The sequence below is a fragment of the Nomascus leucogenys genome, chromosome 15, assembly GCF_006542625.1.
Source record: "Nomascus leucogenys isolate Asia chromosome 15, Asia_NLE_v1, whole genome shotgun sequence".
In the NCBI taxonomy this organism is placed as follows: Eukaryota; Metazoa; Chordata; class Mammalia; order Primates; family Hylobatidae; genus Nomascus; species Nomascus leucogenys.
This window is the reverse complement of record NC_044395.1, coordinates 88,608,600-88,622,719: the sequence shown is the minus strand read 5'-3', so window position 1 is coordinate 88,622,719 and position 14,120 is coordinate 88,608,600. Positions and strand designations below refer to the sequence as shown.

The 14,120-nt window shown below is 33.4% G+C and overlaps 1 protein-coding gene across 2 annotated transcripts in view; it reads right to left on the bottom strand.

Annotated features, from left to right (window-relative positions):
• The window catches only part of METTL15 (methyltransferase like 15), a 232,421-nt gene that overhangs the window by 128,169 nt on the left and 90,132 nt on the right, over positions 1-14,120 (bottom strand). For both annotated transcript variants that reach the window (XM_030829119.1, XM_030829120.1), the window contains exon 4: positions 587-723. In XM_030829119.1, the coding sequence (XP_030684979.1) occupies positions 587-723 (137 nt within the window). The remainder of the gene's footprint in view (positions 1-586; positions 724-14,120) is intronic.

The following is a 14,120-nucleotide window of genomic DNA, read 5'->3' as shown; positions in this document are numbered from 1 at the left end:
TGAAAACTCTACTCCCTAATTCAAAATGTTTCTTTAAAGGCAGATGGTTTTATCACTCATTCATATAATATTTTATATTTTTATAAAGTTCTTTAGTTATAGATCACTTTTTCTGATAGAAGGATGGATCACTCTAGATTTACTTGTGAATTTCAGAAAATTCAAAGGAAACAAGTATATTATGTTGATGTATATGTCATCATGAGTTCTACAGAATTCTCACACACTTATTTACTCTGCTAAATTCTTAGAAATAAACTCATAAAAATGTTTAAAAATTATTTTTTGACTATGAGTTATTGTCAAAATATTATTTGTGGATGGATTCCAAAACATTTTCAATCTTGTAGGTGGAAGACATTTTTGTATTTCTTTTTATGGATTTAGAAAGGATAAATGGAAAATAGCATTACTTTAAGTGGTACTAAAAACATCACTTACATTAATTCTCTTTGGGGAAAAAAGGAGAAAATATTTACTGGAGTAAAATACAGCCCATGCAAAGCAGAACAAATTCCAAGGTGGTAAACCAAGCTCTGTAAAACTAAGAACCAAAATCAAATAAATATGCAAGGGTATTACTTACGGATACAACTCTGAAAGATGCTCAGCTAATGCATAAGCTGTCGGGTCTCTGTCCAAGGCATACAGAACAATATCGGACTCCTTCCGTAGAATGGCTTTTGTGTGCCCTCCTGAACCAAATGTCATATCTAGAAAAATCTAGCAAACATAGAAAAAGAAAATTACAACTTAGCATAAACAAAACTTATTCTTGACAACTATCTCAATTCCTAGAAGCACACAATGATTTTCAGAGTTGATAGTAAATAGAAAAATAACTACAATGGTTTTGCCTATAGTTGAATTTGTTACATGTGAGATCTGGCTCAATTATGAGTGATAAGTCTAAAAGAACTGATCAGACTATCAGTAAAATAACCTCTGACACAGACTGGCTAATTCAAGACAAATTTATATTTCTCTCTATAAGGTCAAACTGGTCACACTGTTGTGCCCCCAGCTCTTTAACACTTCCCAGCATCCAGCTGGTAATAACATTTTCAATAATTCTCATTTAGAGATGGCTTACAATTAGTGTGGCTCATTTTATCTCAATTTCTCTTAATGCTTTCTATGAAAATGATAAGAAGAGAAAGACAGAGAGAAAGAATAAACATCCCTGATAATAAATAGGCCCAGGACAAATCAGATAAAATCTGGAAAACTGACAAACTTATAGATTATATCTGTAATAATAAAACAACAAATATGAACTAAGAAGAAAAAAAAATGCTTTTCAAGTCAAAACACCTAGGGTAAATTCTAGGTTTGACACGAAGTATCTATGTCTTTGGGATAGTTACTTATAGTCGCAAAATTCCAGTGTCTTTAGCATTTAAAAAAAAAAAGAAGAAGAAAAGAAGATACCATCACCACCTGCCTAATTGTTAAGGTAACATATAATTTCTCATGTAAATCAAAACACTTTTAAGAGTGAAACATTTGCCAGTAATAGTTTTACCAGGACAACAGGATAGGATGTACTTGAGTACATATCACTCAATGCTTGGCTCATACCAGATATACAGTATGGTTAATTGAATCTGAATCGATTTCTTGGCTATTTTATTTGGCCACACTCTAAAGAGAATAGTCACGTCACAGTCTGGATCATAAGAAACATATGTGTGTACAAGTTAGTTGATTGTGACTAGTTTGCAAGTCAAGACATTCTCCACATATTCCCTCAAAGTTATGCTCTTAGTTTAATGGGACCTTTCAGTAAACTTCATTGGTGTTATGAAAATAAAAACAATTACTCTAATAATACTGACTACAATGACAAATAACATAAGTCTATTGGCTAGATTTAAAAATATCTAAACATACAATTTTCTTAAAGTTCATGTGCATAGTACATAAGAAGGGAAATTCCTGTCACGGATTTGAATATATTTCCCTGCTCTGAATGTTTCCACTTATTTCAGGGACAGTGGTCAGAAACTGGGCACACAATTATGCTTTGGTTTTTTGGCTCCTATCTACCATGCTGAGTCCCATCCACTGATCAAGTCCTCATAAAAGTTAGCCTGCTATTGAAAGAATAACATGGAGGAAATCTTCTGATCAAAAGTGGAGGATGGACATAAAATATAAAAAGATGTAAATGTGGTGAAAATGTAAAAGCATTGCTTTTTAACACAAATGTTGTAGTGTGACTTAACTTTGTACTTCTATCACTATCACCATAAAAGGCATGGCTAAATGTATTTTTCACCATTTTAAAAAATAACTTTTTATTTTTAGAAACACTTAAATCTCAAGATCAAATAATTTCCTTTGTCAGTCACTTATTTTATACATCTATGAATTGGTAAAAATCTTCCACTATACATCACATCAATTTGAAAATTTTAAGAAGTTCAACATAATTTAACCAAAGAAGTTTTTCCCAGGCAAAATCATAAACTACTTCCTTGTCATGGGATCAATACCTAGCCTTGCTATAACTCTGGATTTAAACTAAAAGTAGATTAAATAAAACAATTTAGATATGATTACCTTATTCTGAGACAAGAAAGTCCCAATCAATATTTAAAGAAAAATCATCATCATTAGCAATATTCTGAAAAATGTGAGTGATTATAATTTACATGATTATTTTTAATATATGATGATTATGCCCTTGTAGATGTACTGACAATCAACAAAGTTTCCACAGGGGCAAAAAAAATTTATTATTACCAGTCAAGTGTAACACAGAAAGCAAAAAGTGGCAGACAAATGGAATTTATGAAACTAGAAGGGAAACCCATCATATGTCCTGAGTTAATATGTGATTGGAGCCATCAACTCTCATTTTTACAATTCTAATATTCATTGTTCATCACATGTAATGGTGACATCTAGGCCTCATGAGCCAACCAGCACTACAATTGAAAAGGGAGTCAATTAGTTTACCCCTTCTTCTAGGTCACTAACATAAGACCACAGTTTAAAATCTGTATGAGTTGCAAATAAAAAAAGCAACTGGTCAATTTTTGTGGTTAACAAAGAAATGCACAAGAACAAATAAATCTGAATGTTTGAAAGTAACCCTTCTATGGATCTCATCTATACATATATTTCAAATGTATATTTTGTGCTCCAAACATAAATGGAACTTCTTCTTTGAAATTACCTGATATAATTTATCTATAAAACAAAACTCACATTTTAAATACTGTTTATTCTGGTTATTTCACTGACAACCTGTATAACCGTAAACAAATCACTTGAATTCTTTAAGCCTCAATTGTTTCATCTAAGAATAAATGGGAATAAAAAGTACCCCTGTTTATCTCACAGAGATTTATAAAGATTACCTTATATCATCATTACAATCATGAAGGAGATGTCATTAGATGTTATATACACATTTTACAAACTAAAACTGGACTAAACTAGTAAGTGGCAAATGCAGGAATTGAATAGAGATGAATTTGTGCTTAAAACCTGGGATCTTTCACGTACCTCTCTGTGTCTTATTAAGTCATGAAGTCTGTATCTGCATATTGCTTTATGGTTTACCAAGCATCGATGTTTTCCTACTTGGTCTAACAAATGCTCCGTGAGGGAATTAGACAACTGGCATTATATCCATTTTTACCAAAATAAAAAAAAAAAAAAAAAAAGGAAAACTCAGGTGCAGAGAGAAAATGTGACATGATTAAGATCCTATTACTACTAAGTGAGGGGAAGTGAACTCTAAACTAGGTCTTGCCAACACTAAATTCTCTGCTCTTTCTGAAGAGAGAAAGAGGAAGAAAAGGCAAGACTGATAGAACAGAAAATGTAAGACATAATTGGGGTTCAGAATCAAAATGAAAGTGAATTAAAGTAAAAAATATACAAACCAGCATTTGAGGAGAATGATTTCTGATTTCTACAATCCCCCAACTTTACCTCCAACTTAATATGGCAGCATCAGTGCAAAACAGTAGGTGCTAAGTAATGTGATATGAATAAAGGAGCTCAGCCTCCCGAGGTAACTATGTTAAAGGTAGCAATTTTCATTTGTGCATTTGAGTCTAGAAACATTCTTCATAATATAAGACTCATTACCACAGGATCATATAAAGTAGTTATAATTCAGTTCAAGATGTCCAACTTTTTAGAGTCATTTAACATCAATGTATTCCTAATATTGCCAGTTGATTCATTAATGAATAGATCTCTCCTAGAACACAAATAATGATCTGTTATTAACTCTTTTGCACTATGTTTTTATTTGCTGATCACTCTCCTTTACATTTGAAATGAGAAAACAAGCTTTTCTTATTTTAGGCTAGTTCTTTTTAATCAAGTACAACTAAATGTCATTTTATCCCCAATGTTCTTCAAATATGGACAAACACAGACACCATATTTCACAGGTCAAAAGGACATAACAGACTATTCCAATCTCTCCTTTTACTTATGAGGAAATCAAGGCCTGGAGAGGTTACCTGGTAGCTAGTTGGGGCAAAGCTAATAGTAAAATGTAGATCCTATGTCCTTTCCACATCATCTGGTAAACTTCCCCACTGAAATTATAAAATAACATTGAAATAAAAACAATTGTTTCTTCAAAAAGTTTTCTCTTTCTTAATATGAAGATACGTATGGAAACATTGTTCCTATACAATGATTCCTCCAATACAGTTAAAAACAACCAGTGTTCTACCAATCTAATTTTTTAAGTCTTTTAATTCAAACCTGCTAATTAAGTCTCCAAAAAAGACAATTATTTGTATATGGTTTAGTATAAATGCCCAGCTATTCTCTGTACCAGTTACTGATGAAGACTGACTTACTGACAGGTTATAGATTCCAATTTGATTTTGAAATTTAAAAATGATTTTTAAAATCATAGACTCATAGGTGGTTAGAGCAATCAGGACCCATGGAAATAATGCACGTTTAATTCCTTTATTGTACATACTGTTCCACCTTTCTAAAGAATACACAGCTCTATACTTTCATACCTCTCAAATTTGATATCCTTTAAGACTCCTCTCTGGAGTTGGAGATTGACAGAAATCAAGGTATTTGCCCAAGATCACCTTGCAGAGACTAGACAATTATTTATTTTTTTCAATCCAATCATCCTAATCATTGAAATTTTCACACCGTAACAACACTGTCGAAAATGAATGTGAAAACATTTTTAGCCATAAACTGTATGAGGGCAGATCTTAAAATTTCATTTTCCTAATGTTGTTTATCATTTTCAATCTGCAGAAGATTTTTAATAGTAAGTTTCCATCTTAATTTGGAAACAATACGGTCTGACTTCACTTTAAAACTTCATCCTATGAATATTTTCTGGCAATTGTTAATTTTGAATTTTTAGAATTAAAGTGCTTTTGAAAAAATTTTAGTTAAACTTCACCTATTTGCAACTAGTTTCATTTTGGAGTACTGAAATGTGCCAAGCACATGCTTAACTATATGGATTTTTTTTCAGGAAGTAATTTAAAATGTTGGGCATTAATTAATCAACTGTATATTTACCGACCATTCAGTATAGAAGAGACGATTAACAGGTAGATATTACATTATAGGCCTTCCAGTCTTGTGAGGGACTTTAGACATGCAAACAAACAGCTATAAGCCCAGTTAAAAAAAAAAATCAGCAATGTAAGAAAGATATACATAGCATTCCATAAGGAGTTAGAAACCAGAAATGTATTCCAGTCAGTGGCAAGATGGACTAAACTGGAGGAAGGCACAATTCAATTGATCTTTGAATGCTAAGTAGAACTCAGAGTTCATCCTATCTTCCCACTCATATATACTCCAAACCCAACTGGTTACCAAATCCTGTTGATTTTACCATGTCTTGAATATTTCCACCCCCACTTTAATTTAGGCCCCCATATTCCCATGCTTTACTATTGAAATAGGCCCACAATTGATACCGATTCCTCTAATCTCACTTCTAATTTTTCTTACCACACTGTTAACAGGCTATCCTATCTTACATAAAATTTTAGCATGTCACATCTGCATTTAAACCCCCTTAATGGCTCTCCAAAGCTACAGGATAGAGTCTAAACTTCTAGGCATAATGGGTAATATTCTTCATATTCTGGCCTTTGCATTTCTTTTCAATATCATCTCCCACTACTCTCAAAAATGAATTTTACAACATATTTTCTAGCCATACAGAATATGTGAAATTGTCAAACATGCCAAGATGTCTCATGTCTTCTCTCCCTTTTTTGCCTTGTTCCACCTTTGTCAAATTTTATTCTCAAACAATGATGACAGTCCTGATATATCCACAGCATTGTTCTAAAAACTAGAAATACAATAGTAGGCCAAAGTAGATATGGTCTCTGATCTCATATAGTGATCCCCGAGAAATACAAACTATCATCAGAGAATACTATAAACACCTCTACACAAATAAACTAGAAAGTGTAGAAGAAATGGATAAATTCCTGGACACACACACACACACACACCCTCCCAAGCCCAAACCAGGAAGAAGTCGAGTCCCTGAACAGACCAACTGCCTGTTGGCCTGTTGACCAACCAAATTGAGGCAGTAATTAACAGCCTACCAACCAAAAGAAGCCCAGGACCAAATGGGTTCATAGTCAAACTCTACCAGAGGTATAAAGAGGAGCTTGTACCATCCCTTCTGAAACTATTATAAGCAACTGAAAAGTTGGGACTCCTCCCTAACTCATTTTATGAAGCCAGCATCATCCTGATATCAAAACAGGGCAGGGAAAAGAAAACTTCAGGCCAATATCCCTGATGAACATCGATGCTAAAATCCTCAATAAAATACTGGCAAACTGAATCCAGCAGCACATCAAAAAACTTGTCCACCACGATCAAGTTGGCTTCATCCCTGGGATGCAAGGCTGGTTAAACATAATCCATCACATAAACAGAACCAGTGACAAAAACCACATGATTATCTCAATAGACGCAGGAAAGGCCTTTGATAAAATTTAACATCCTTTCATGTTAAAAACTCTCAATAAACTGTATTGATGGAATGTATCTCAAAATAATAACAGCTATTTATGACAAACCCACAGCCAACATCATATTGAATGGGCAAAAGCTGGAAGCGTTCCTTTTGAAAATCAGTACAAGACAACAAGATAAGGATGCCCTCTCTCACCACTCCTATTCAACATAGTATTGGACGTTCTGCAGGGAAATCAGGCAAGAGAAAGAAATAAAGGGGATTCAAGTAGGAAGAGAAGAAATCAATTTTTCTCTGTTTGAAGATGACATGACTTTATATTTAGAAAACCCCATCATCCCAGCACCAAAACTCAAGCTGATAAGCAATTTCAGCAAAGTATCAGGATACAAAATCAATGTGCAAAAATCACAAGCATTCCTTTACACTGACAACAGACAAGCAGAGAGCAAAATCATGAATGAACTCCCATTCTCAGTCACTACAAAGAGAATAAAATACCTAGGAATACAGATAAAAATAATTTTTTAAGGACAAAAAAAAAATTTTACTTCTCGCAATATTAGACAGCTGGTAGGGTGTGAGAAAATAGTGATGACCTGAAGGCTTCCACTAGCGTAAAGCACCCAGTTAAGTAGAAACAACAGGCTGAATGGGCAAAAGGAATGAAGAGTAATAATAACGACTATGTATGTTATATTTATTGAAGCTTATTTTATGACAAGCATAATGCTAAATATTTTATCTGTACCATTCATTCATTTTATACACAGGCATAAAAACACACACATACACATTTCAGTTAATTAAGTAATTCTCAAAGCTGTACTCTGAGGTAAGTCACTATTATTATCATCACTATTTTACAAAGAAAGGGAGGTTTAGGAAGTTTGGTAAATTGTTTGAGGTACAGCTAATGAATAGCAGAGACGGATTTCAAAAACAATTCTGTCTCCTGCCCACCTGCACAATTACCTACTTTGCTTTTTCATATAACTAGAATAAATTAGATGTGGTGAGTGGAGAAGTGAAATAAAAAATAATCACAAAGCATGCCGTCTGGATAACTTGGAAGATAACAGATACAATTTACTATGCAATTACTATGCACCAGCACTCACTATGATAAACCCCTTAAAAAGTCAACTTTGGGAGGCCAAGGCAGGTGGATCACCTGAGGTCAGGAGTTCAAGACCAGCCTGATCAACATGGTGAAACCCCGTCTCTATTAAAAATACAAAAAATTACCCAGGCATGGTGGCGGGCGCCTGTAATCCCAGCTACTCGGGAGGCTGGGGCAGCAGAATTGCTTGATCCTGGGAGGAGGAGGTTTCAGTGAGCTGAGATCATGCCATTGCACTCCAGCCTAGGCGACAAGAGCAAGACTCCATCTCAAAAAAAAAAAAAGTCAATTTAATTTAATTCTTACAACAGCCTGCAAGATGGATAATGTAATCCCATTTTACAGATGAGTATATTGGAGCCATTTACTTCAAAAAACATGACTTGATAGCACGATTAGAGATAGGCGCAGAAATAAGCATTTTTTTCCCTACCTTCCATATCTCCTTCCCAGCTGCCACCTCTCAATTAGTGTTACACTGGCCAAGAAGCAAATTCTTACTCCAGAAGAGAGAAAATTAAGAGCGTTAAAAAATATAGGCATTTTAAGAAAGAAAATCAGGCATTTTAAGAGAAACCTCTTAAGGAGGTTTAAGAATTTCATGTGGGAATAGAATAATTATTTATAGTAAACATGGAACAGTGAAGTGAAGGGATTGCTGGGTAGAGATTTTGAAGAGAATCTACAAATATAAGAAAAATTGATATCTACTAATGTAAGAGGGCTAACTGTAACAGCATTAATCCACAGTAAGATCAAGAAGGTTGGTTTTTAACGATGCTTAAAAACACTAAGTTCTAAGTATACTTTTAAAAGATCATCCTAATCAAAAACATTGGTTCATGTAAAAAACAAAAAAATAAATTAAATTACCTTCACTATATATACAATTCATGGGATTCAGCCTTTGGGAATATTGCACCTCCAAACAAGGTAAACCTGGCACATATTTGACAACAGAGGGATGCTCCTTTGACATAATTAGTAAGGTCAATGTTAAGAGAGGGATGAGCTAGTATGACAAGTTTATTTGGATATTAAAAAAAAATCACTAAAAAGAGTTCATAATGCCCCTGAAATGTTTGTAATTGCTAAGGCAAGCTATTGTTCTACCATTGTGTGCTGAATTACTCAAGACTATATCACTGACTTCTCTAAGGCTTTGCATGTTTTCTGTCTAACATGTCAACAACTAGAAATCTGTCACATTTGATATATTTGTTAGACCTGAAATAAATTAGAACATGTAACTCTGAACACAGAAGTCCAACCTTATAGTTAGCTAACATTTTTTAACAAACATTTCTCCTACCAAACCCCTTGATTTATTATTGTCTTGTGAAGCTCTGTCAAGTATCTGTCTGCTAACACTTACTTTGTTTTATTGGTAACTATTATATGGGCTTATACAAAAGGGAAAAAACTCTCAGAAGCACATAAAAGTTTTACCACAAATAAAACAATTAATGCATTGCAATAAATTTATATCTCTTCCCATTTTATCAGAAGTATTGGTGTTACCATGATGACTCATTCTGCCTAATTCTGCAAATGTTTCCTATTGTAGCTTAAATCCTTTCCTATTCACAAAATAAATCTTTACTTGTCATAAAAGTAAAATTTATTTTCTCTTCTTTTAAAGTATGTCCTTCAATTACATTAAATAATTGGAGTATTTATCATTCTTTGTGATAAATAGCTTTCATTCTTATGTGTAACATAGGATGTATTTAATCATAGTCCAAGTCACGCACAACAGATGTGTCACTTAATCTATCTGCAGATAGAATGGCTACATTAACACAAGTAGCTAATCTCAAAAATCTAATTTCACAGAGGTCTCTGTCCAAGACAATGCCAATCTGTCAGCGTCTTTTTCAAAAAGACAAATAGCTTTTATCTACATTATCAAGAAATTCACATAACCCATACTGGACAAACGCCAATGAACATACTAACTACTAAGAATGCTGGAGAGGTACTTTCTTTTAAGAATTACTAAATATGTAGATTGTTTATAGTATTTGGAAAAACAATGTGAAAACAAAGAAATACTGAGCTATTTAATCAATGTGTTCAGCAAATGCTCTTTTCAAAAAAATTTTTTTTGGCACAAGTCATTTTAGTGATGGCAGTTTCAACATGGTTCTAATACTAAATTCTTCTCATAAGCAATAATTAAATTAAAATAAATGATGGTACAATTTTCTATGACTTGGCCTCCAACTAACATTAATTTTACACAAATCAAAGCAGATCAATACATACAAGTGTTGGTGTACAACCCAGAGTGTCTACGTGTGCATGTGCAAGCATGCATGTACAATTACATATACGTATATACATGCATATTACAGGGAGAAATAGAAACTTACATATTCCTGAAAATGTTTAAACATGTGACTTCAGATAGCACAAGTTTCAGACATGGAAAAGGCTATACTATACCATCAGGAAATCCTTGTTAGGCAAGTTACTTAACTTCTCTGAGCCTCAGTTTCCTCATTTGTAAATGGAAATAAATACACCATCCTAGTCCACATCACCAGGAAATTGGGATATGCAAATAAGACAATATACATGAACGAAATCTGAAAAAAGTAGTGTCATATAAATAAATAATATTATTAAATGGATTTTAACCAAGAAAATAATTATTCACAAAGGCTTAAATTCCAAAAAAATTTATGCTAAATCCTAAAGTAATTTAGCAATACAAAAGATATTTTATGGCTTCTTAATTTGAATAAACAGTAATAGAAACTTTGGTTGACAGAAGGTCTTTTAAAAAGGAGAGTCTCGACAATACATTTCCAGCAGGAGAAATTTCGAAGAACTTAAAATTCAATAAAAATTACCATTGTATATCTGAACTATGGCTATGCTGCGTTTCTTAAAACTAAGAAAACAACTTTGAATTAACTTTCATTCAAGCCCAAATTGAAAAAAACAGCTTAACAGATGATTTTTTAAATGCTCTTTAAAAACAGATTTTCAAAATATAAATATTATTACTTTTCTTTCTCGGATACTAATACTTTAAAGACTTTAGTATTGCTCTTTAAAATTTTATCACACCACTAATCATAGTTTGGAATTTGTAAACAACTCCATGGAGGGACAATGAATTGAACAATAGGCCAATTTAACTATATTAGTACTCTGACTTATTGCTAGAAACAGGCATTTGAAATATCTCAATTTTTTACTGACCAGAAAGACTTTATGCAACTTTCAAAGTGGCCAGTTGACTTAAATGAAGTAATATTCATACTAACATCAATTAATTACTTTAACAGTAAAATTGTTTGTTCTTATGTCAGTCCTCTCCTTTAAAAAAAAAAAAAAGTCTTTCTTAAGAGGGAATCAAATATTTGTTTGCCAATGATATGATCTTATATAGAGAAAAACCTAAAGTATCCTTCAAAAAACCCCTAGATTTGATAAATGAATTCAGTAAAGTCTCAGGTTATAAAATCAATGTATATACATCAGCAGCACTGCTGTACATCAATAAGCTGAGAATTAAATGAAGAACTCAATCCCTTTTACGACAGCTACAAAAAAAAAACAAAAACAAAGAAACTTAATATATTAACCAAGGAGGTGAAATATCTCTACAAGGTGAACTACAAAACACTGCTGAAAGAAATCATAGATGACACAAACAAATGGAAATACATCCTACGTTCATGGATTGGAAGAATCAATATCATGAACCTGACCATACTGCCCAAAGCAATCTATATATTAAATGCAATTGCTATCAAAATACTAATGTTATTCATCATAGAATTAGAAAAAAAATCCTAAAATTTATATGGAACCAATAAAGAGCCCGAATAGTCAAAGCAATCCTAAACAAAAAGAACATATCTAGAGGCAACACATTACTTGAATTTCAATTATATTATAAGGCTATAGTAACCAAAACAGCATGATATTGGTGTAAAAGTAGAAACACAGACCACTAGAACAGAATAGAGAATCCAGATATCAAGCCAAGTACTTAACAACCAACTGATCTTCAACTAAGCAGACAAAAACATAAACTGCGGAAAGTGGCACCCTATTCAAGAAATGGTGGTGTGAAAATTGGAAAGCCACATGTAGAAAAATGAAACTGGATCCCTATTTCATTTCAGACCAACTCAAGACAGATTAAAGACTTAAATCTAAGACCTGAAACCATAAAAATTCTAGAAGAAAACCTAAGAAAAATTCCTCTGGACATCAGCCTAGGCAAAGAATTTATAACGAAGAATCCAAAAGCAAATGCAACAAAAGCAAAAATAAATAAATGAGACCTAACTAAATTAAAATGCTTCTGCGCAGCAAAAGAAAAAATCATCAGAGTAAACAGACAACCTACAGAATGAGAGAAAATATGTGCAAACTATGCATCCAACAAAGGACTAACATCCAGAATCCACACAGAACTCAAACAAATCAGCAAGAAAAAAACAATCCCATTAAAACGAAGGCAAATATCATGAATAGATTATTTCTCAAAAGAAGATATACAAATGGCCAACAAACAGAAAAAAATGCTCAACATCGCTAATCATCAGGGAAATGCAAATTAAAATCACAATGGGATACCACCTTACCTCAGCCAGAACAGCATTACTATAAAATCAAAAAACAATAGATGCTAGTATGAATGTGTGGAAAAGGGAAAACTTATACACTGCTGGTAGAAATGTAAATTAGTATAACCCTTATGCAAAACAGCATGGAGATTTCTCAAAGAAGTAAAAGTACATCTACCATTCAATTCAGCAATCCTACTACTGGGTATCTACCTAAAGGAAAAGAAATCATTGTATCAAAACAATACCTGCAAAAAGGATACCTACATGCATATGTTTATTGCAGTACAATTCGCAATTGCAAAGATAGGGAATCAACCTAAATGCTCATCAACCAAAGAGTGGATAAAGAAAATGTGGTATATATACCATGGAATACAACTCAACCAAAAAAAAAAAAAAATGAAGAAAAAAATGGCTTTTGCAGCAACTTGGATGGAATTGGAGACCATTATTCTAAGTAAAGTAACTCCAGAATGGAAAACCAAATACTCCATGTTCTCCCTTATAAAGGGAGCTAAGCTATGGGTGCATAAAGGCAGACAGAGTGGTGTAATGAACACTGGAAACTCAGAAGACGGAGGTTAGGAGGGGGGTGAGTGTTGTAAAAAAAACCTACTGGGGCACAAGGTACACCTATCACTGGGTGATAGGTACACTAAACTCTGAGACTTCACCACTATACAATTCATCCACGTAGACAAAAACCACTTGTACCTCTAAAGCTAGTGAAATAATTTTTCTTTAATCTTTCTTTCTAACAGTGGTCAAAAAATTTAAAAATGAAATAATCTTTTATTTTTTTCTTTTTCAACAAAGATATATTTTCCTTATTAAAAAATGTATTTGTCTTCTATGAAGTTAAACTCATCTATATATGTCATCATGCTTGATGATAGTTCTGTTACCTTGATAGTTTCAACCACAGAATGAAAGAAAATGGCCAGGCATGGTGGCTCATGCTTGTAATCCCAGCACTTTGGGAGGCCAAGGCAGGTGGATCACCTGAGGTCAGGAGTTCGAGACCAGCCTGACCAACATGGTGAAACTCCATCTCTACTAAAAATACAAAAAATTAGCCAGACATGGTGGCAGACGCCTGTAATCCCAGCTACTCGGGAGGCTGTGGCAGGAGAATTGCTTGAACCCTGGAGGTAGAGGTTGCTGTGAGCTGAGATCGCACCATTGCACTTCAGCATGGGCAACAAGAGCAAAACTCCATATATTAAGAAAGAGAGAGAGAGAGGAGAGAGAGAGAGAGAGAGAGAGAAAGAAAGAAAGAAAGAAAGGGAAAGAAAGAGAAAAAAAAGAAATCAACCATCAAAGCAAATAAAGTCCTTGAAAGAGGGCACTATGTAGTAAGTTAAACGACAGAGCTATTTTGGAGACTGGGAGAAGGAATCAAATAAAACATAAAGGGATTGCAAACCGG